We start from the raw sequence: 21,258 nt of genomic DNA, 5'->3' as shown, positions 1-21,258 counted from the left end.
TTTCAGTATTTTTTGTGTGATTCGATCATCCGGAATGAAAAAAAAATTGATATTCCGGATAATCGAGTCTGACCTGTATAGGGTTACTAATTGCTGATTTCTTTTCACGTCGGTCATATTTCATATTGCTATTTTCAATTTTTCATGAATTGTTTCTCACATGCTATTTGATAAGTCTTATCAGTTGGTACACATTTTTGTTATTAGTTATTAGTTATTAGTTATTAGTTATTAGTTATTAGTGATTAGTTATTAGTTATTAGTTATTAGTTATTAGTTATTAGTTATTAGTTATTAGTTATTAGTTATTAGTTATTGGTTATTAGTTATTAGTTATTAGTTATTAGTTATTAGTTATTAGTTATTAGTTATTAGTTATTAGTTATTAGTTATTAGTTATTAGTTATTAGTTATTAGTTATTAGTCATTAGTTATTAGTTATTAGTTATTAGTTATTAGTTATTAGTTATTAGTTATTTGTTATTAGTTATTAGTTATTAGTTATTAGTTATTAGTTATTAGTTATTAGTGATTAGTTATTAGTTATTAGTTATTAGTTATTAGTTATTGGTTATTAGTTATTAGTTATTAGTTATTAGTTATTAGTTATTAGTTATTAGTTATTAGTTATTAGTTATTAGTTATTAGTTATTAGTTATTAGTTATTAGTTATTAGTTATTAGTTATTAGTTATTAGTTATTAGTTATTAGTTATTAGTTATTAGTTATTAGTTATTAGTTATTAGTTATTAGTTATTAGTTATTAGTTATTAGTTATTAGTTATTAGTTATTAGTTATTAGTTATTAGTTATTAGTTATTAGTTATTAGTTATTAGTTATTAGTTATTAGTTATTAGTTATTAGTTATTAGTTATTAGTTATTGGTTATTAGTTATGAGTTATTATATTATATTATTATATCGATGTTTTTACCAATTGGTGTGAACGGAATCAGATGGGATTAAATCCAATGAAATTTTCGGTGACTTCCTTTTGCCGTAGAAAGGATACAATTAAGTTCGAATACAAAGTTGCTGGCGTGATAGTTCCTCGCGTCGAACACGTGAAGGACCTTGGAATAATACTTGACTCTAAGCTAACGTTTAAGCAGCATATCAACTTCACAATTTCCAAAGCTTCGAAGAACTTAGGCTTCATCTTCCGAATGACCAGAAACTTCACAGACATTTACTGCCTAAAAAGCTTATACTGCTCGCTTGTTCGCTCAGTCCTGGAGTATTGCTCAGTAGTGTGGAACCCAGTGTACTTTAATGCAGCTGAGAGAATCGAAAATGTTCAGCGCAGGTTTCTTCGTTACGCCCTTCGACAGTTACCTTGGCATGATCCATTTAGACTACCTAGCTACGAAAACCGATGTCAACTCATCCGTCTTGACCCACTATATGCTCGAAGGAATACAGCTCGGGCTTTAGTAGTATCCGATCCCTTGGCAGGACGTTGTGATGCTCCATCTCTACTAGGGCGCATCAACATCCAAGCAAGGCTGCGTAGTTTAAGAGGCAGTTCATTTCTCCGATTAACCCATAGCAGAACGAACGTTGCCGCAAATGCCGCCATAACAGGGCTTCAAAGACTGTTTAATCGTGTGTCGCATATTTTCGACTTAAATGTTCCTAGGATTAGGTTAAGACAACTATTTTTAGATTATTTTAAAAATGTTTAGTGTTTGTTTAACTTTAAGATTTATCATTGGGGCCGTTTGAGGCCTGTTGATAAATAAAGAAATAAATTGAAAGGTAGAAACAAAAGGTATTAGTTGTTAGTTATTAGTTATTAGTTATTAGTTATTAGTTATTAGTTATTAGTTATTAGTTATTAGTTATTAGTTATTAGTTATTAGTTATTAGTTATTAGTTATTAGTTATTAGTTATTAGTTATTAAATATTTGTTATTTGTTGTTTATGATATGGTGTTTACTATTTGCTAGTTGCTTTTTGCTACTTGTTATTTGCAATTTGCCACAATCTTTTTGCTTTAAATGGTCCTTAGCCCAAGACTGTTGCAGGAAGTCTTTGTCTTCAACGAACCAGATGTTTACTTCGAGACAGACCCTCGATGAGTTTTGAGAACATAATTTGCAAACACATCATACATTTCGAGGCAGCGTACGATTCAGTGAAACGCAGCGAGCTGCGGTAGATTATACATGAGCGTTGTTTCCCTCCAAAACTGATAATGCTGATACGTGATCGAGCGTACGAACAGAGCGTGAGCTTTTGGACGCATTGCTGTTACTGTGCTGGGAATGGATGGGGATACTTTCGAAGTGGTCGATGATTTTGTTTATTTTCAAGCTGATGAAACAAGGACCGATTGTAATTTGTACTTGGAAGAAGGGATGAAACAATTTACTTCAGGGGCTATTCACAAACCACGTGGACAGATTTTTTACGATTTTTACCCCCCGTGGACGAATGCATCTTTTTTTTTTGTAAGGACCGTGGACATTACACAACCCCCCCTCCCCCCGCCCAAGCTATCCACGTGGTATGTGGATGGCCCCTTAAGCTATTGTATTTTATAACAGTGGAATTCAGCTTTAGCCTCGGACACATCGTGTTTGGCTAGCTCTCCTGGCAACAGTAAATTTACGCAAGTCTGAGCTTTGCCGCTTGTCTTTAGTGCCATCTCTCTCTATTCTTTTAGCGGTTTTACAGTTAATGAAAAACTAATGTAGGTACTCAGTGCGCAGTGTCGTGGCAAAGGAGGGAAAGTCAAGTGAAAAACGAAGTCCCGTTAATCTTGTGCTGAATTTCAATTCCTGGAAGGTAGAATTCATCGTCTGCTGCGTATTGGGGAACGACCGACGAAGATAACATTCAATAGAAACCCGGATAGAGGCCGACGACTTTGAGACAGACCTCGCACGCGTTGGATGTGTGCTTTTGACGAGGACGCCCGAGCAATAGGTGCAAGGGATAATAGGATAGGAGTAGCTCAAGACGGAGATTCGTGGAGGCGCGTTCTGGATATTTTGTATATCTGGCTGCTATTCTAATTTTATATTTCTGACATCTTCTTTATGTTTCCTAATGTCGTTTTTTTTAAATTTACTTTTTTGGTTTTTTTGATGTCTGTTTGTCGTATTTCAATTTTTGGTATTCGATTCTTGATTTCCTTTAGTTGATATTTTATTTTCAGCTTTGGACAATCGAATTACTATTTTCAAAATTCGATTTCTAACTTGTTATAATTGTTATCTGTTTTTCAAGAACACAAAATTTGCTTTCGTCTATATTTTTATTTTTAAAACGCACTGAAAATGTTACTTGCACCAGGTGGTATAAGACAAAACATTCCTCAATGTTACGATATAATCACATATGGTTGATGAACCAAACCAGCAGGGAACAAATCAGGCTCCTCCGTTACGATGGAAACTTTGTATCATAACCCACTTGTCGGAGTTAATTTCAATCATTAATCCCATCCCCCTCGGATGCATGGAGTCCGTTTCATTTTATTCATTGCTTCCGCTCGCCCCCCGATACAAATGATTCGCTTTTCCAATCGAACGTGCGAAGCATCTGAATGGGGACTTTGATTAGACCCAGAGTCGTAAAACAAGAGGAAACACTGCTGTCTCCGCTTGTAGTTCCGAATGTTTCCCAACCGAAAATAATCAGTTAAATCGTCTGTGATCGGCACATCAGACAACAAGGCAAACAGGATGCTATAGCTGCAAAATACGAGCGGGGTGTTCTATCCGTTTGAAAGGCCTGTTTGTCTGATGATGTCGGCTTGGATTGGTCGGACGCTTTCATCGACGCACTTTGCGTTGTCTGTCTTCTCTACGGCAATCGAAACACGTGAGGCAGAAATAAAAATTGCTACTTAATTGACTTCCATTAGTCACCCGGAATAGGGCAACATTTGTTCTCTGACGATAAGAAAAAAAGTGGTCTTCTGTGAATTGGTATTTGTTCCGCCCAATGAACAAGACGGGGAAGGAAAGCTGCGCTATCGTCGTTCTGCAGCAACCTTGGAAGCCAGCAGATTACCGGTGCGATTATACTGATTGGGATTAGTTAGTGAGGAGATTTCTTTGTACATTTAGGCTCTAGCAATAATTGAAGGTAAATTGAACCAACTTTGAGGAAGCTCAACCGAAAGGGTGTCTCGCACTGGGAAAATTCCTTTACTGTTTTTTATATGCTTTTCGGAAACAAAGAACACCACTCAGATTACAAGATAAGAGTAATACCAACGATCTGAAATTCGCCGCTTGCATGTCAACGTACATCGGCATTAGGTAAAAATGTAACAGTAATATGTTTCGAAACTAAAAACACATCCTACCGCAGTAAAAAGATCAAATTTACATGAATTCTCCATTGCTACAGAGAGGTTTCCGTTCCTGGCTAACAACAAAAAAAATGTACGGACAACATTCCCAACTAGTAATCCAATCAATTCGAACACCAAGAAACAGAGATGTTGTAGCCACACACATCCGACAGATCCAATTTGGACAACATATCTTTTTGTACTGACGACCGGCTGGGACTGCAGAGAAATTCTTCAACTAACAGGTGAAGGGATTACATGTGGTGGTGTGTGTTTTTGTGTGTACCCACATGTGAAGAGTTCTCGACAAGCGAAGGACCAATTCGGATGGTTGTTCAAGAAAAGTAACTTTTTCGGTCTCTCTCGACACTGGCTATCCGTTCTGCATCAGGATTAGGTGGACGCTAGTGACAGAACCGGTTGGTAATCCGTTCGCCTGGTTCGGAAACAATCGAAAGCGGCTCCACCAGTGCTGTGCTGTGTGTTCGCATGTCAGGAATCAAACAACGGGTGCCATTCTTCCGACCGAAACTGTTCCTGTGTCTGTGCCGGAAGCGATATTGACTTTGACTCGTCCGGCACTGGGTGTCCCGTTTCTGGAAAGCAAACAAATGTCGAAAACATGTACCCGGATGCGGTTAAACTTTTATCGAGCTAGCGAAAAAATGCGAAACACGCTGTTTCGGGAGATTCTCGAGTTACGGACGACGATTGTACGGTTTACGATTAGAACGATGATTGTTTGCTGGCTCGATTGGAATGCCGCGTGCGAATTCTTTGGAAAAATAACTTTTACGTTGGCTGGAAAGCTGGAACTTCTTTTCAGTCACGGGGCCGTGTGCATGATATTCGTTTGAGGGGGGTTTCAACCAAAAGAATTTATAGAACACCACAATACGACACTTTATCGGTTAATCGGAAAATAATAATATTGTCGTGGCAAACAGCAATATTGTCGGACTATGAATGGTTGGAAAAGTTTCCACCAAACTGAGATCTCAGTTTGTGGGATTAAAATCATCTGTCCGCTTCAATACATTGCAAAAGTGAGAACCAAAAAGCAACATTTTGAAATGAATAACATTCTAAATGTTAGTTAGAATTTTGTTGGATAATTGGAATACATTTTCGTAAGGGGCCATCCACAAACAACGACAGATTCTTGACGGTTTTTACCCCCCGCCCCCGTGGACAAATGCCCATATAAATTCTTTTTTTTTGTAAGGACCGTGGACATTACACAACAGCCCCCCCCCCTCCCAAGCTGTCCACGAGGTATGTGGATGGCCCCTAAGACAATTTGAGCGTTTTGTGCCGTGCAGAAGTATGAAATGTAAGTCTGTGATCGGGAACCTTCACGTTGTGGTGGAAAATCCCATCTCTAGCAACTTAATTCAACCAAGCAATATCCAAAACCGTCACGATGGCATCAATCCCCGTACTACTCACAAGCTCTACCATCTCAGCTACAACCACGACAATAGAAGAAAACATATTTTTCTGCTGTACTGAATGTTGCCAGCTAAACATGAATGACATATACAACGAATGAACATTCAAAAAATTAATATTCAGCGGTGCTTTGCATTCATACTGTTGTGCAAACGAGCTGTTGAAGTGCTATACTATCGGCTTTCAATTCGCACATAAAACTACGATATAACTGATAAAACAGAATAAGAAAGCATTTACTTCCAAAATCTAGCGCTTGAGACCTTGACAACATGAATATAATGACCTTTTGTGCTGTGTTAACTTCAGTTTTCAATATTATCTTAGCCTCGAAGCTCTGGTGATTATTTGTTTTTAAAAGCTCCCAGTGTACCTATACTGTGTCAAAACAATGCTATTTACTGGGAAATTGATTTTTTCCATTAACTGATTGCAACTCAAGTTCAAATAAGTATAGGAGGAGATTTCACACAACATAATAAAATCCTAGGTAACAATCAGTAGAAAACATCTTACTATAAACTGAATCTCCACAATGCTGATGCTTCCCATCCTTCCCATCCATCCAAAAACTACCCCAAAACCTCGCTAACCCGTTGTCGAATTCCACAAGAACAAGCATGAAATTCCACATTGCGTTTAACCTCGCTTCAGTCAGAGACCGCTCTGTAAAGAGGCGCGTTACCATGGCAGTATGTAAATTGAATGGGTAGGACATGATTGCCGAAGAATGTGGTTCGTTTCTTTCGGTAAGCAGAGTCGAGAGTCACGCGGTGCCCCATCATATATCTTTCCGGTGAGGCCTGCATCACTGGGCGGTGAAACCCGCCGTGTGTTCGTTACCAGACGATCGAAAAATTCATCAGTTCTGGCATGCTCAGTATATGAGATGTATGTAGTTTCCACTTACGGTGACACAATGATTGCTACAACAAGGTCGTTTGCTTTTCTTTTTCGTTACAGCCAATGTTGCCAGAATTTTTATTCGCGAAATCTTAATCCTTCATTCAAACATAGACGCGAATGCCATGTCAGTGTTAAAGCGTCTTAAATAAACAATAATAATAATAAATTCATTCAAACAGACTGAAAGTCACCTGACATAATCATTTGTAAAAATGTAATAACGAAGATTGAATAAAGAAACACAAAATAAATTGGCAACTTTGCTCGTGGGATATCATCTCTGCCATGATCCAGTACCCGTTTATCGAGTTCGCCGGTAGAATATTAATTTCGCTCAATTTATCAGAGAAAAATCGTAAAACTATTTCAAAATGTGTTTTTCCTTCCTGAACACGAGCCCACACAGCCGCTGAGCACGAATACAATTCCGAAGGGATCGAACCTCTTCCTTTCGGAAAGCTGCCTGGCTGGAAAAAGATTAAGCCTAATGGCATTTTACCTACCAGGCATGTGTGTATGAGACGGGATGTTTCCAGCTTTTACTCACTATCGACTGGCTTGGAAGCCCACCCGCGAGGGTTGTGGGGGGCTCGGGGGTGTGTGTTTTGCGGAAGGAAGCAGTCCGGATGAGAAATCTAGACAACTTGGAAGAGTAAATGCCGGTTGCTGCCTGCAGCGGATGTGCGGCTTTCTCAATGCGGTAAAGGCCGTAGGCTATGCTAACCGATAAACCGAGCGCGCGGTTCGGTCTTATCTGTTTCTCGAGAAGAAAAGCGATCGTAAAATTTTACAAGCAGGGCGTTTTGTTTGAGTGCTCGAAGATGGGAAACGATTTGTGCGGCTGCTGTTTCCAAGGAAGCTTGCCGGCTCGATTTGTTTTCCATTTTCACAGAATTGATAGAGCAGTTGAAATTAATTTTTCGTTTAACCTTTTACTCTGCGTATTTATTTCATCTTGATGTTATTTCTTTTGGAAAGCAAAGGGTGTATTAAACGGCTGGTATAAATGGGAGAATCTATTAAAGAGGAAAACTAAATAGTTCAGCAGTATTTAAATGAGATGATAAATAAATAAGATCAGAGCTATACTAAAATTTAATTTAAACTTGAAGACTCTGACAGTAGAGCAAATTTTGTTGCTAATGAAATAATTATCAACTAGCTATATCTAAAGAGGATATAACCATTTATAATTTTGTATATGATTTTTTCATCCAGAATTGAAGCCGAGATGACTTCCCAAGTAACAAAATTGGTTTTATCAAAGTTTTATAGGGCTGTTTTGGCTTATAAACCTTTGATAAAACCGATTTTGTTACTAGAGTTGTGCTGTTATGTTTATTTGAGACAAGCTTTGCAGTCAACTGTGAGTAGTGTAAAAGACAATTGCGGGGCTAGCGTTACGATCCTATTGATGCTGAACAGTCTCTCCCATGCCGGGCTTATGATTTCAAACTTTAAAAATTTAATCTTAAGACTTTTCTCATGCTCTTTTTATAACTAAACAATTATTATTCAAATTCACGTTATCTCAAACGCCTACCTACTAATCGGCCGCAGTTTTTCACGCAGGTATTCGGGACTGTTGTGAGTGACATAATTGAAAAACCGAATTTGAAAAAAAATATTAAAAGGAAGACCGAAAGAATGCAGCGAACATAGCAATTCGATACCACACGTAACCTGTTTAATGCCCGCTCAGAAGCATTGATGTTTAGCTTATTTTTTGATTGCCGCAGAACAGCATGGTACATCAATCTGTATGTCCCATTCCAAAAATTCATTAGCCATATTTCCATTCGTGGTCGTGACTAAGCAAAATATATTTGAGTTGTTTTTTTGGGGGAGATGACCAATCACTTCTCTTACCTCACATAAAATTTATTTTTATTTATTTTATTTTTCTCATCTAATCACCGCGAGCAGATTCATTGCTTTGAACTGTAGAAATCAGTATATTTTATTTGGCCTCAAAAGCATCTTTACTGTTGGCCTGAAATGGTTTCAAACCGTAGAAAGTAAAACAATTTTGATAGTTAAAAGACAAACCACACACACTTGTGCGTGGCCCCAACGACATTCATATTCACATTGTTAGTTTAACTCGGTTTCAAAAATAAATAGATAATCACTTTTACGTTTCTTTCAATTAAACTGGCCCCAACAGCTTTACTTAGTATGCTGATAAAAAGTGAATTTTTTTTTTTATTTCCATCTGACCCAATGGTCTACATGAAATGCGGGTGATAGGGAAAAGCCGACAGTTAGTTATAGAAACCCCAAATATTTCAAAATATTATAATAACTGAGATCTTACACAAAACAAATAAAATTAAAGTTAACAATAAAAAGTGGCGTAGTCTCAATTCTAAGTAAAAAGTCATGCATCGTAGTCAAGATTATAAAAAGATAGGAGGATAGTATCCAAGACACGACCGCATGACGTTGGACTACTGTATTTTTATATTCCATTGAAACAAATGTTAGACAGAATTGTAACTTTAGAAAAAGCAAAGCAAAACCTTGGTGCTTCATTCTGACTCGGAACTTGACCTTCTGTTTATTTATACACAGACTTCGCAGCCGACTATTTAGTGTACAGGACATTTGCGGGGCAAGCGCTACGATCCTACTGACACTAACAGTCTTTCCCGAAACGAGACTCTAATCTACGACAAATGGCTTGTTAGGTCAGCATCGTCCCTCGAGACCGTCTGGGACCTTTAATTATCTTCTGCAATTATATCTAACAAATCATTTCTAAATGCTGAGACTTTAAAGTGTTATAAATTTTAATATATACTTAGAAGAATGGATCTATTATATTAGCGCTGTCGCTTCAGAAAAACCTCTGCTTTAGCCCAGTATATAACTTCATTATTGGCGAGTGACAGGAACATATATTACTGTTTTAATTATGATTTAGAGCATTTCTTAATGCTTTGTTATTTTTCATGTCACAGACAAGTTTGTTTATTCCACTGTGTGCGAGAAAAAAAAAACCGCGCACCGCACCGAAACAAAACCGAAAATTAAATGTACGCTCTTTAAGGAAACTTTGCCGATAATTTATGGTACTTAAAAGAACCTGTTTTGATCTAAATGAAATTTCTAGCAAATAAGTGTCAACCATTTATCGGCAGTAATAAACGAGTAAATACTAAATCTTTGAAAAACACTCGCTATAGCTACCCACATTCGTGCTATTGCATGCGCTTTTATTAGCGACTTATATTTGCCACTACCAGCTTCCTGCTGCTCCGGAAAGAACCGTCCACATTGCCGGTCAATAAACAAATGAGAAAATCAATTCGATGGCATGCGTGTTTATAAGCGACCAAAAAGAATGAGAAATTCAATTCAACGGCATGCGCTTCAATGAGCGACTAATATTTGCCACCACCCGCTTTCTGCTGCTTCAGAAAGAACCGTCCGCTTTGCGTGCGTATGATACCGGTAGAGTTTTGGAATGTAAATGATGAGGTGAAATGTTCGAATGGTACCTTATATGCCAAGGTTTTGTCAGTTATTTGAAAAGAGGGCAAAAGGATAGGTCTGAGTCTAAATAAATACCTAGATCTCATAGAAGTAGACTTCGCTGCTTGCTTTATAATGGAACGAGATGATTACACATTTTTTGACGCCAATGGTTATTCGGTTGACTTTACTCCACGCAGCAAATTAGTTCAGATGAGACTGTATAGTATCGCAATCAGCTAAACTTGTTACTTCGGTATACATTTGAAGTCATCAGCATACACGAGCTTGCAACTTCCGGTGAATAGGTTCATGGCAACGCGTAAAGAATAAAATAAGCAGAATTGCCCCGAGATTACTGTCTTGAGACACACCGGAATACTTGATGAATTCCTGGGAGAGAGATGCGCCAATTTCACTTGTAATGTTCTCCATGAAGGCGAGCAGAAAATCGAAGTTGTTAGAACTTTTAGAGAGCTATGTCTATTGTCGATACGATCATAAGTAGAACTCAAATCGATATAGATTGCATCGACTTGATTACCTCGGGAAACTCCGTCAAAATACAGAGATGCCAACTGAGATTTGTGTCAACTGATCTGCCTGTGTTAAAATGTATCTGCGACAGTTAAACATTTTAGAATCGTCAACTATTAGCTCAAGAACTTTGGAGCCAACAAAAAGGGACGTTATCCCCCAATAGTTTTCAACTAACTACTTTTTGCTCTTCTTGAACGGAAACATTATCGATTTTTTATTATTCTGGAAAAAATAAAGCCTGCTGCATTGGAATGTTTTGAATTGAATTGTCTTGAGAGAAGCTTTATCTCCTGCGTTCATTTCTTCATAAAAACAAAAAAATGTAGTACCCAAGCAGCACTCGCAACATGTTTTCAAATTAGACTACTCAATATTTGTTGTTTTAAAACTTTTTTAACGGTGCAAGAAACTTTTCCGGTTACTCTTAAGAAATTTAAAAGAATTAAGTAACATTTTGTTATTAATGTGTATCATTCTCGTAACTGAACACTAGAAATTGCTCAATAGTTTTCTGCAATCTATTTCCAACTGCATATTTCATGATGCTTTAAATAACGATAATGTCACATGATGTTGCATATTATTGTTTCACAAATGTTTTCTTCTTACGAAAGCAAACTAGTGATGAAAATATTTGCTTAAATTACCGCACAGTAAACAGCCATCTTCAATATTAATGAATGATAAATTATTATTGTTGGAAATATGGTTTTGTTACTTCATACTTCGCACCATTAACACTGCATATCCACTGAGTAAGGTTTTCTAAACTATCGTTTTCCAAAACATTGTTTATAATTTGGCGAGTTTGAATCATAAAATTTCTTTCACAACACTTTATAAAAGGCGCGTGAATAATTACGAAGTAAAAACATTTTTTGCACGGTAAATTTTGAATCGCAGGTAGAATTACAAACCTATCAGAAGCGTAAGTAGAGAAAAAATTCGAAAGAAAATTTTTATAATGTATGTAGTAACATGATACTTCGCGACACCATTACCGAAGAGTAATGAAAGTAAACAAACTAAATTTTATTTCTCCTCTCTTCTCTTCCTATACGGCAGCGGCTATCGATGCAGATGATGATTTCACATAGCACTGTTATTTGCATATAGGCTCCACCTCTTGCACTTTTTCGGTTATTTACAAGTTGAATAAAAGTAACGGATGCGAATTATCACAATCTTTGAATGCTGCATTGAGAGTTGCATTTGATTAATTGCAACAATGTGTGCTGCTTGAGTATTTAGCATCTCAATTACATTTATCACACACACCTGCACATTGCCACAACTTTTATTATCAATTGGTTTAAATCGCTCTCAAATCATGAAGTTGAACAATTTTGTGTTCATTTGAAATGAACCACATACAATTGTGCGTGGCCCCAACAGCGTTTTTATCAGTGTAAACCGGTACAAAAGTTCACATCAATAGACAACGTAATTCTAATTCCCTAACAAAAAAAAACAGTACCTAATATAAATATATCACATATTCTACTATAATCACTCGGTTGAAATACCTAAATTTTGTAAATCGTATGGTAGATTTCGTGAATGTAATTTGTGATTGATGAAACTGGTGATTGAGAAGTTTATGTTGAAGAAGACTCATTCGCACAAATGAACTAGGCTAGTGGCAGTTTACAGATTCTGACGTAGAACTACGTCTCTCAGAAAGCTTGGCAACATAGGGCTGTAAAATAAAAATCTAATAACAGAAAAAGTGAAAAATATGTCCAATTTAAAATGCTAGTGAACCGGTTAGTTCTCAATAGATTTCTTCGTTCCTGCAGAATCGATTGAAAATTATCTATGCATCAACTCAAATGCAGAATAATTCAATTTGATTATTCGAACTATGCACTATTGAAAATTGTTCAAACTTAAAATTTAACCTCTCATTGGTCGCTTAATGCTTACTTCCCCAAGCACGACAGACAGAATTTTAGACCTAGTAAATCAGAAATGTACTATTTGGCCTATATAAGCGCCTACTTCTGTCTAAACTATTCTTATTGCTAGTGAAAGTTACTTAGAATTTATAAAAATCAATCTTCTTTGTGGAACGATTCCACGTAGTCGTCTACGCGTACAGGACTTCTGAAATTTTAATCATACCACAAGTTTTGTTGGGGATTCAATGCAATTTTTGACGAGAGCTACTAAAAGTTAACAAGTTATAACATGATCACTAGGTTCTACGCTGGAAAGTCAATTGCCAACAATGAAAAATCGGGCTGACGGAGCGGAATAAGTACCGCCAAGCGGACCAAATTTGAAGCTTCCACAAAAAAACAAGATTGGTGGCAGCACCAGGCAGCTGGCTAACAAGTTCGACACGTCATGTGCACGGGGATCAGAATCTTGGAGGCTAAAGGTATGACACGTTACATCTGAGTATCCAGAAAGATGGACATGGAGAAGCAGCTGCAGGAAATTTCGTGGTAGCCTCAAAAGCTGCGCTGTACGTAAGAGAGCCAATAAGTAAAACAAAAGGTAAGAAAGGGAACCTCCTAGATTTAAAAGAAAAAAACGTTTTGCGTGAAAATTAAATAAGGAATCGAATTTAAATAAAAAACTTTTTAATAAAACGTGTTTTCATTTAGTCTCGCGACTTCTGATTAGCGCGTAAGTTTCGAATTTAGAGTTAGGAGCAGTGCTGATAAAAGTCATTTTCCCCAGCAAAATTCTTCGAAAATTACAGCCAATCATTTTCAATTTTCACTTCCAATGATCGCAGCATTCTTTCAGATACACTAGATTTTCGTCCTAGTAACGTGCTGTTATACTCAGATGAAAGAGATCGCGCGCGTCGTTCACGGTTACGGAATAAAATTTGACGACAAATCCAACCAAATGATCTTCACTTCAAAGCGAAAAAGAAAAACAAACAGTCCACTCAACCAAAATGAACCTCACCGAAACACTTTTTCACTGACACTGACCGATGCCTTGACAATCTTCGTTAACTGATAAACTGATTTTGTTGTCTTGCTTCTATCGCATGAAATATAATTAGATGTTTTGACAGTTCACTTCCATGCAAAAAGCGGGAAGGGAGAACTCTGAAAGGATTGTAAAAAATAACGTTTATGGATGCTTTTTTTCACTTCCACTCAAGAGTGTCAACAAATATCAACCCTGGTTAGGAGTTGAGAGTTTGAAGTTCAGAAAATATAGTTTGGAGTTTAGAAATTAAAGTTTAGGGCTCCTAGCGAACAAATTAGAATCATTTTCAAAATTTCAGTTTTGTTATTTGTAGTTTGTACATTGGAGACTTAGGTTTAAAGTTTACAATTGAGAGTTGAAAAATTGGAATTTAAAGTTTGATTGTGAAGTGCATAATTTAAGCTTTCATTATTTTGAGTTATATGTTGTTCATAGATTACTGCAACTTAGCCAGTTTGTCCCAGCAATACAAGATTTTATTTAGTACGAAGCATACTAAATCGCACATTAGAGTAACTTTAATAATTCATTGATTCGCTGGTAACAGTCAGTAGTGAAATTCATGCACAAAGAAGAGTCAAATCATTGAGGAATTATACTTAGGATGCTTGCGGTACAAATCTAATAAATTTTAAAATTTGTGCTGGATACAAAATTCCACAGTTGATTATGTAAACTTATAAACCAAAACAAAAATCGCCGCATTGCGTTGTTTGCCAATGACCGACGCTATCTATTTTGTTGAATAAATAACTACGACCTACATACTTGAGATTTATGGTTACGAATCCATAGATTCGAAGGGTTTTTATCATCATTTATTTATTATTATTTATTAGAAAAAAAAAAAACAATGGTCACCTTCAATACTTATAACTTCCGTTGCGATGAGTCATCCACGCTATTTACAGCCTGGTCAATCTGTGCTTCCAGGTTGTTAAACACATGATCCAATAAAAAACCATTATTCACCTGTAATGAAACGAAAACAGATGGACTACATTAGATAAGCTAGTTTACCGAGATGATTAGATTTTATTTGCAAGCGCAGTGGAAGATTTGGATACATGACAACAGCCGGTCTCCGAGGGACGGCGCGGTTGTTATCGCGATTACCTTGCACTGCGCGAACAGTGCTTATCACCGAGCGGGGGGATGTTTTTGTTATCGCAAAATTCCAACCTCCCGTAGATACGTCGCCGTTCGGAAAGGATTACACGATGCAGATGATTCTAGCTGCTTCATTATAAATTGGCTCGGCTCAGCCTCCGGTCACAACATTCCGCAAGAGAAACCGAACGAAACAAGTATAACATAATAGCAGTGAGTTGGAGCAAACAAACAACAAGAAATCGATCCATAACCATAGTTCTAGCAAAAGTTCTCTCTGTCATGGAAAAACTAGTGAAATTATTCTTATTGCAATGTATCGTGCTGGTGAGTTTCGCCATTCGCGGATTTGTCCTGTGTTAATAATAGGTTCGGTTATTGAAAGTGTCTGTTCTCTCTATTTTTTCTGTTACCACAGAGTGCTACGCTGCCTTCGGCACTGCAACAGGCCACTGGCACCAATTGCAACGGGAGAGACTACCTGTGTGTAGATGATACACGTTTCCAAATTTGTATCGATTTTGGTAACGGGAGAACAGAAACGGTGGATGCTGTAGCACAAACATGTCCTCCGAGTACGTACTGTAGTAATACGGGGCAATTTGAGTGCGACTCAACGATGCCCTCTACGACTACTACATCTGCTCCTCCAACCAACGCACTGCCAGAACAATCGGTTCCTACTCAAGGTAAGGGTTTTTATTACAATTGCACAAAACTGGGTGATCTAATTTGATATTGTTTTAGCAAATCCAACGCAGGCTCCCACATCAGATGTAGTTGTGGAAGAGCTGCTATCGACGACTCAACCGACTCTAGCTGATCCCGTTCCGGAAAGCACAGCAGCGGCTGAGAATCCTCAACCACACACGACAGCTGTTGCTGGTGAATCACAATCGACAGTATTAGAGGTGCAGCCACAACCTGATACAACAGTGCTAGCTGTAGAACCCCAACTAGAAACCACGGTCGTAGCGGCTGAAGTTCAACCAGAAACTACAGTAGCACAAGGTGCTGTTCAATCGGAAGCAACAGTTGCGGCAGGAGGAGAATCTCAACCGAAGACTACAGTTGGTGTAGCTGAACCTCAACCAGAAGTCACAAATGCACCAGCAGTGGTTCAACCGGACACTACTGTTGCAGTTGGTCAACCTGATCCGGCGACTACTGTTGCCGGCGGAGAAGCTCAGCCTGAGGTGACCGTTGCACCTGGAGAACCTCAACCCGAAACTACAGTTGCAGCAGGTGGCGTTCAGCCAGAGACAACTGTTGCCGGAGGAGAATCTCAACCAGAAACAACCGTAGTCGCTGGTCAACCTAATCCTGAGACAACGGTTGCAGGAGGTGAAGCTCAACCAGAAGTTACGGCAGCACCAAGTGAATCTCAGCCTCAAACAACCGTCGTCGAAGGTGAACCACAACCAGAAATAACTGTGGCACCAGGAGAAACACAACCTCAAACAACTGTAGCCGGAAGCGAATCTCAACCTGAGGCTACCGTGGCACCTGGAGAACCTCAACCCGAAACTACGGTTGCAGCGGGTGGTGCTCAGTCAGAGACAACAGTGGCACCGGGAGAAGTTCAACCAGAAACAACTGTTGCCGGAAGTGAATCTCAATCAGAATCTACAGCTGCTGCCGGTGGAGGTGAATCTCTGCCAGAAACAACTGTTGCTGCAGGTCAACCAAATCCAGAGACTACAGTTGCCGGAGGCGAATCACAACCAGAGGTTACCGCAGCACCTGGAGAACCACAACCAGAGGCTACAGCTGCCCCCGGAGAGTCTCAGCCACAAACAACTGTTGCCGGAGGCGAATCTCAACCGGAGGCTTCCGTGGCACCTGGAGAACCACAACCAGAGGCTACTGCTGCACCTGGAGAGTCTCAGCCACAAACAACTGTTGCCGGAGGAGAGCCACAACCAGAAGTTACAGCAGCACCAGGAGAAACTCAATCTGAAACAACTGTTGCCGGAGGCGAATCTCAACCGGAGGCTTCCGTGGCACCTGGAGAACCACAACCAGAGGCTACAGCTGCACCTGGAGAGTCTCAGCCACAAACAACTGTTGCCGGAGGAGAGCCACAACCAGAAGTTACAGCAGCACCAGGAGAAACTCAATCTGAAGCAACTGTTGCCGGAGGCGAATCTCAACCGGAGGTTACCGTGGCACCTGGAGAACAACAACCTGAGGCTACGGCTGCACCCGGAGAGTCACAGCCACAAACAACTGTTGCCGGAGGAGAGCCACAACCAGAAGTTACAGCAGCACCAGGTGAACCACAACCAGAGGCTACAGTTGCACCCGGAGAGTCACAGCCACAAACAACTGTTGCTGGAGGAGAGCCACAACCAGAAGTTACAGCAGCACCAGGTGAACCACAACCAGAGGCTACAGCTGCACCCGGAGAGTCTCAGCCACAAACAACTGTTGCCGGAGGCGAACCACAGCCAGAAGTTACAGCTGCACCTGGAGAACCACAACCAGAGGCTACAGTTGCACCCGGAGAGTCACAGCCACAAACAACTGTTGCTGGAGGAGAGCCACAACCAGAAGTTACAGCAGCACCAGGTGAACCACAACCAGAGGCTACAGCTGCACCCGGAGAGTCTCAGCCACAAACAACTGTTGCCGGAGGCGAACCACAGCCAGAAGTTACAGCTGCACCTGGAGAACCACAACCAGAGGCTACAGTTGCACCCGGAGAGTCACAGCCACAAACAACTGTTGCTGGAGGAGAGCCACAACCAGAAGTTACAGCAGCACCAGGTGAACCACAACCAGAGGCTACAGCTGCACCTGGAGAGTCTCAGCCACAAACAACTGTTGCCGGAGGCGAACCACAGCCAGAAGTTACAGCAGCACCTGGAGAACCACAACCAGAGGCTACAGTTGCACCCGGAGAGTCACAACCACAAACAACTGTTGCTGGAGGAGAGCCACAACCAGAAGTTACAGCAGCACCAGGTGAACCACAACCAGAGGCTACAGCTGCACCTGGAGAGTCTCAGCCACAAACAACTGTTGCCGGAGGAGAGCCACAACCAGAGGTTACAGCAGCACCAGGTGAACCACAACCAGAGGCTACTGCTGCACCTGGAGAGTCTCAGCCACAAACAACTGTTGCTGGAGGAGAGCCACAACCAGAAGTTACAGCAGCACCAGGCGAACCACAACCAGAAGTTACAGTGGCACCAGGAGAAAGTCAACCCCAAACAACTGTAGCCGGAGGCGAATCCCAACCGGAGGCTACCGTGGCACCAGGAGAACCACAACCCGAAACCACAGCTGCAGCAGGTGGTGCTCAGCCAGAGACGACAGTGGCGCCCGGAGAAGTTCAACCAGAAACAACCGTTGCCGGAAGCGAATCTCAGCAAGAGACTACAGTAGCTGCAGGTGGGGCTCAGCCTGAATCTTCGGTAGCACCAGGAGAATCTCAACCACAAACTACCGTTGCTGGCAGTCAACCACAGCCGGAAACGACTGTTGCCGGAGGCGAACCGCAGCCTGAAGTTACAGCAGCACCAGGAGAAACCCAACCACAAACAACTGTTGCTGGAGGTGAATCTCAGCCGGGGACTACAGTTGCCTCAGGTGGAGCTCAACCTGAAACTACAGTGGCTGCTGGAGGCGAAACGACTGTCGATGCAGGCCAACCTCAACCCGGCCCTACTGCAGCACCAGGCGAATCTCAACCGGGTAATCCTGGCGCTCCAGGTGAACCACAACCAGAAACCACACCAGCTGCGGGTGAGAGTTCAGGAGCTACTGGAGATTCTGGCAGCTCGGTACCGTCCAATCCAGAAACTGGTTCCTCATCCGCTCCAGGAGGAGTAACGAGCGCACCCGGACAAGGCGGTTCCGCCACCACACCACAGCCATTCGTGTGCCAGAAATCCGGTCGATTCCCTCATCCTGCCGATTGCCACAAATACTACCGATGCCTCTGGCTTCCGTTCGGCCTTTTCGAGCTTGAACAAAGCTGTCCCCTCAGCTTTGCCTACAATCCACAACTTCAACGCTGTACCGCCGATCAAAGCCCATGCTTCCCGAACCAGTTTAAATGCACCACGCCTGGCCGATTCCCTGATCCACAAAACGAACGCAAATACTTCTGGTGTGTATGGAACGTGCTAGGAGGCTACCTACAGTACAACTTGGACTGCCCCGCTGGACAAAAATTCGATTCGTTCCGCAGACGTTGCGTAGCTCCAGCCTTTGGCGCAAGAAGTGAGGAAGATTCCAATTCCGAAGCTGCCGTTTCCCAAAACTCCGAACAGGACTCTGATGAGGAAGTTAAGGAAAAGGTAAAATTCGAGTGCACTGAGGAAGGAACGTTCCCGGATCCAGAGAATTGCTCCCGTTACTTCATCTGTACCCTGAAGAAGAAGGACAAATACAAGAAGAACAAGCTAAAGTGCCCCAAGGGACAGCAATTCGATGCGGCCCTGAGTGTCTGTACCGATGATGTTGATGTTTTCTGTGGCTAAATAGCTCGTTAATAAACAACAAACGGGTCAGCACTTTCCAGTGTGGAAGAGGGGAAAAATTATAATTTATACCAATTTGAAACAAAGAGAGGAAAAATAAAATACGGAAAGTGCATCGAGTAATGTAGAGTTTTAATGCAGATAAGAGTACTATCAGTTTCATAGGGTTTATCGTGCATGTAATCATTGCACCGCTTTGTCCTACATGATACGTGACATGATTTTTGTGTCATTATGGCTCACTGCTAATTCAGCGTAATGCACCCTTCTAGTGTCCAGTGAAAGCTTAATTTTGCCTCGTTTTATTGAAATCGCAATCATCAAAAACAATTAAATTACACACGTCCACTTCAACCAAAACCAGTCTGCCCGGTTTTTTTATTTCCTCCCGCTTCGTCGGACACGGCAAGTGCAAAAATATGTTCGGAAAAACAATAAACAAACCGCGCTATCATATTTCCACCGTGGTATCGAGGTCGGAAACTGAAGCTCCGCAATTGCTTAAACCCCTAGTGACTACTGAACGATGACATTCAAATTCGGATGTTTTCCCTGTCGAACGGAACTCCACCCAATAGGGGCAGCGGTCCGCGTTTGGAAAAAAACTCCCCACGCAAATAACACCATCGCGAATGTTGACGATCGAATTCATCGACCGCTGCTTCCTCACACCCCGTACCCGCCCGGCGAAGAATCGATGCAATTCATCGAGGCGGAAATTGGAATTTACAGTTTTTCTCGGTAGCAGAGACGATGGATGGTGCGAACACAATTGTACGCGGAAATTTGCAAGCAAACCAAAAAACATGGCAACTGGCAGGTCACGCGCTCCCTTTACGTGACTGTTAAAGGGCAGTTTAGAAAAACATTTAACCTGGTGAAGGATATTTGTTCGGAGTTACTTCACATTAAATATGGATAAACAGTGTACAAGATATTCGTATAGGTAGAGTGTTATTCAGATTCAGTTTATTGATCATTTAAGAACAATTTAGAAATGCTTTTATTGAATTGCTTCGTCTGTGCACATTTCTTGGGTTCCCAAATATCATCATCAGATCCCCAGAACAATGTAATGCCAAACTGGGATAATGGTTTATGACAAAATATGTATTGCAGTTTTAATTTTTTTTATTTTTCATTTAAGTTTATGAAATACATGGTTAAAATCTAATTCTATATTAGATTAGGGAGGGGAAGGAGACTTGGGGTCTTGCACCAGAAGCTTCATTGTGAGATTTTATGTAGTTTGTTTTCCAGAAAATTTGCTTAATCAGAAAAAAATACAACATGTCACCGTGTCCAAATAATTATAATGCATCGAATATCACGTTGCTTAATTATAGAAGCTGTCACACTCTGTGAAACAATGAATTACACGTATTGTAACCAAAAGTGAACGATTGATGTTAACAAACACGCTAGCGTCGGCTCCACCGAAACCATGTTTCCTTGCATTTGTTCCGGTTTTACTCATCAGCCAAAACAATGTTGTTATGCCTTTCTCCTAGAAAGGTATAGCAATCACTTGCAAAACCGAAAGTATAAAAGTGCTCCAAAGGGCCGAATGGCATATATCACTCGACTCAGCTCGACCAGCTGAGCATTTTATGTATGTGTGTGTGTGTGTGTATGTGTGTGTATGTGTGTGTGTGTGTGTGTGTGTGTGTGTGTGTGTGTGTGTGTATGTGTAGATTTTTATTCTCACTCACTTTTCTCAGAGATGGCTGGACCGATTTTCATGAAATTAATTGCAAATGAAAGGTCTTGTTGCCCCATAAGACCCTATCGAATTTTATTGCAATCGGATTTTTAGTTTAGAGGTTATGTTTAAAAATGTGAAAATCATGAAACATAAATATCTCAGAAACTACACAACTGATTTGAACAATATTGGTCTCAAAAGAACGGACTACCTAGAAAACCCTCAAGTTTTGAACTCCATAAAGATTGAACTTGTGGTTCAAAAGTTATGAAAGAAACGTGTTCTGAAGACTGTTTAATCTCACTCATGTTTC

At 40.4% G+C, this 21,258-nt stretch overlaps 2 protein-coding genes across 5 annotated transcripts in view; one reads left to right on the top strand and one right to left on the bottom strand.

Moving 5' to 3' along the window:
* LOC129732351 (hemicentin-1-like) overlaps positions 1 to 21,258 on the bottom strand; it is a 417,768-nt gene that overhangs the window by 328,245 nt on the left and 68,265 nt on the right. The window contains exon 2 of one of the 3 annotated variants that reach the window (XM_055693168.1): positions 14,502 to 14,612. The exons of the other annotated variants lie outside the window; for them this stretch is intronic. The gene's annotated coding sequence lies outside the window, so the exon portion shown is untranslated. The remainder of the gene's footprint in view (positions 1 to 14,501; positions 14,613 to 21,258) is intronic. 3 annotated transcript variants of the gene reach the window in all.
* LOC129732350 (mucin-1-like) lies at positions 14,895 to 19,363 on the top strand. Of its 2 annotated transcripts, XM_055693166.1 has the most exons (4): positions 14,895 to 15,077; positions 15,169 to 15,439; positions 15,498 to 17,387; positions 17,916 to 19,363. In XM_055693166.1, the coding sequence occupies exons 1-4, from the start codon at positions 15,033 to 15,035 to the stop codon at positions 19,238 to 19,240; spliced, it is 3,531 nt and encodes a 1,176-aa protein (XP_055549141.1). In that variant the 5' UTR covers positions 14,895 to 15,032; the 3' UTR covers positions 19,241 to 19,363. The 2 variants fall into 2 exon arrangements, with proteins under 2 accessions (XP_055549141.1, XP_055549140.1); XM_055693165.1 differs by having other exon boundaries at positions 14,897 to 15,077; positions 15,498 to 19,363.

Source organism: Wyeomyia smithii, chromosome 3, assembly GCF_029784165.1.
Source record: "Wyeomyia smithii strain HCP4-BCI-WySm-NY-G18 chromosome 3, ASM2978416v1, whole genome shotgun sequence".
Classification (NCBI taxonomy): Eukaryota; Metazoa; Arthropoda; class Insecta; order Diptera; family Culicidae; genus Wyeomyia; species Wyeomyia smithii.
Note: the sequence above shows the minus strand (reverse complement) of the source record. Positions and strands in the feature narration are given on the sequence as shown.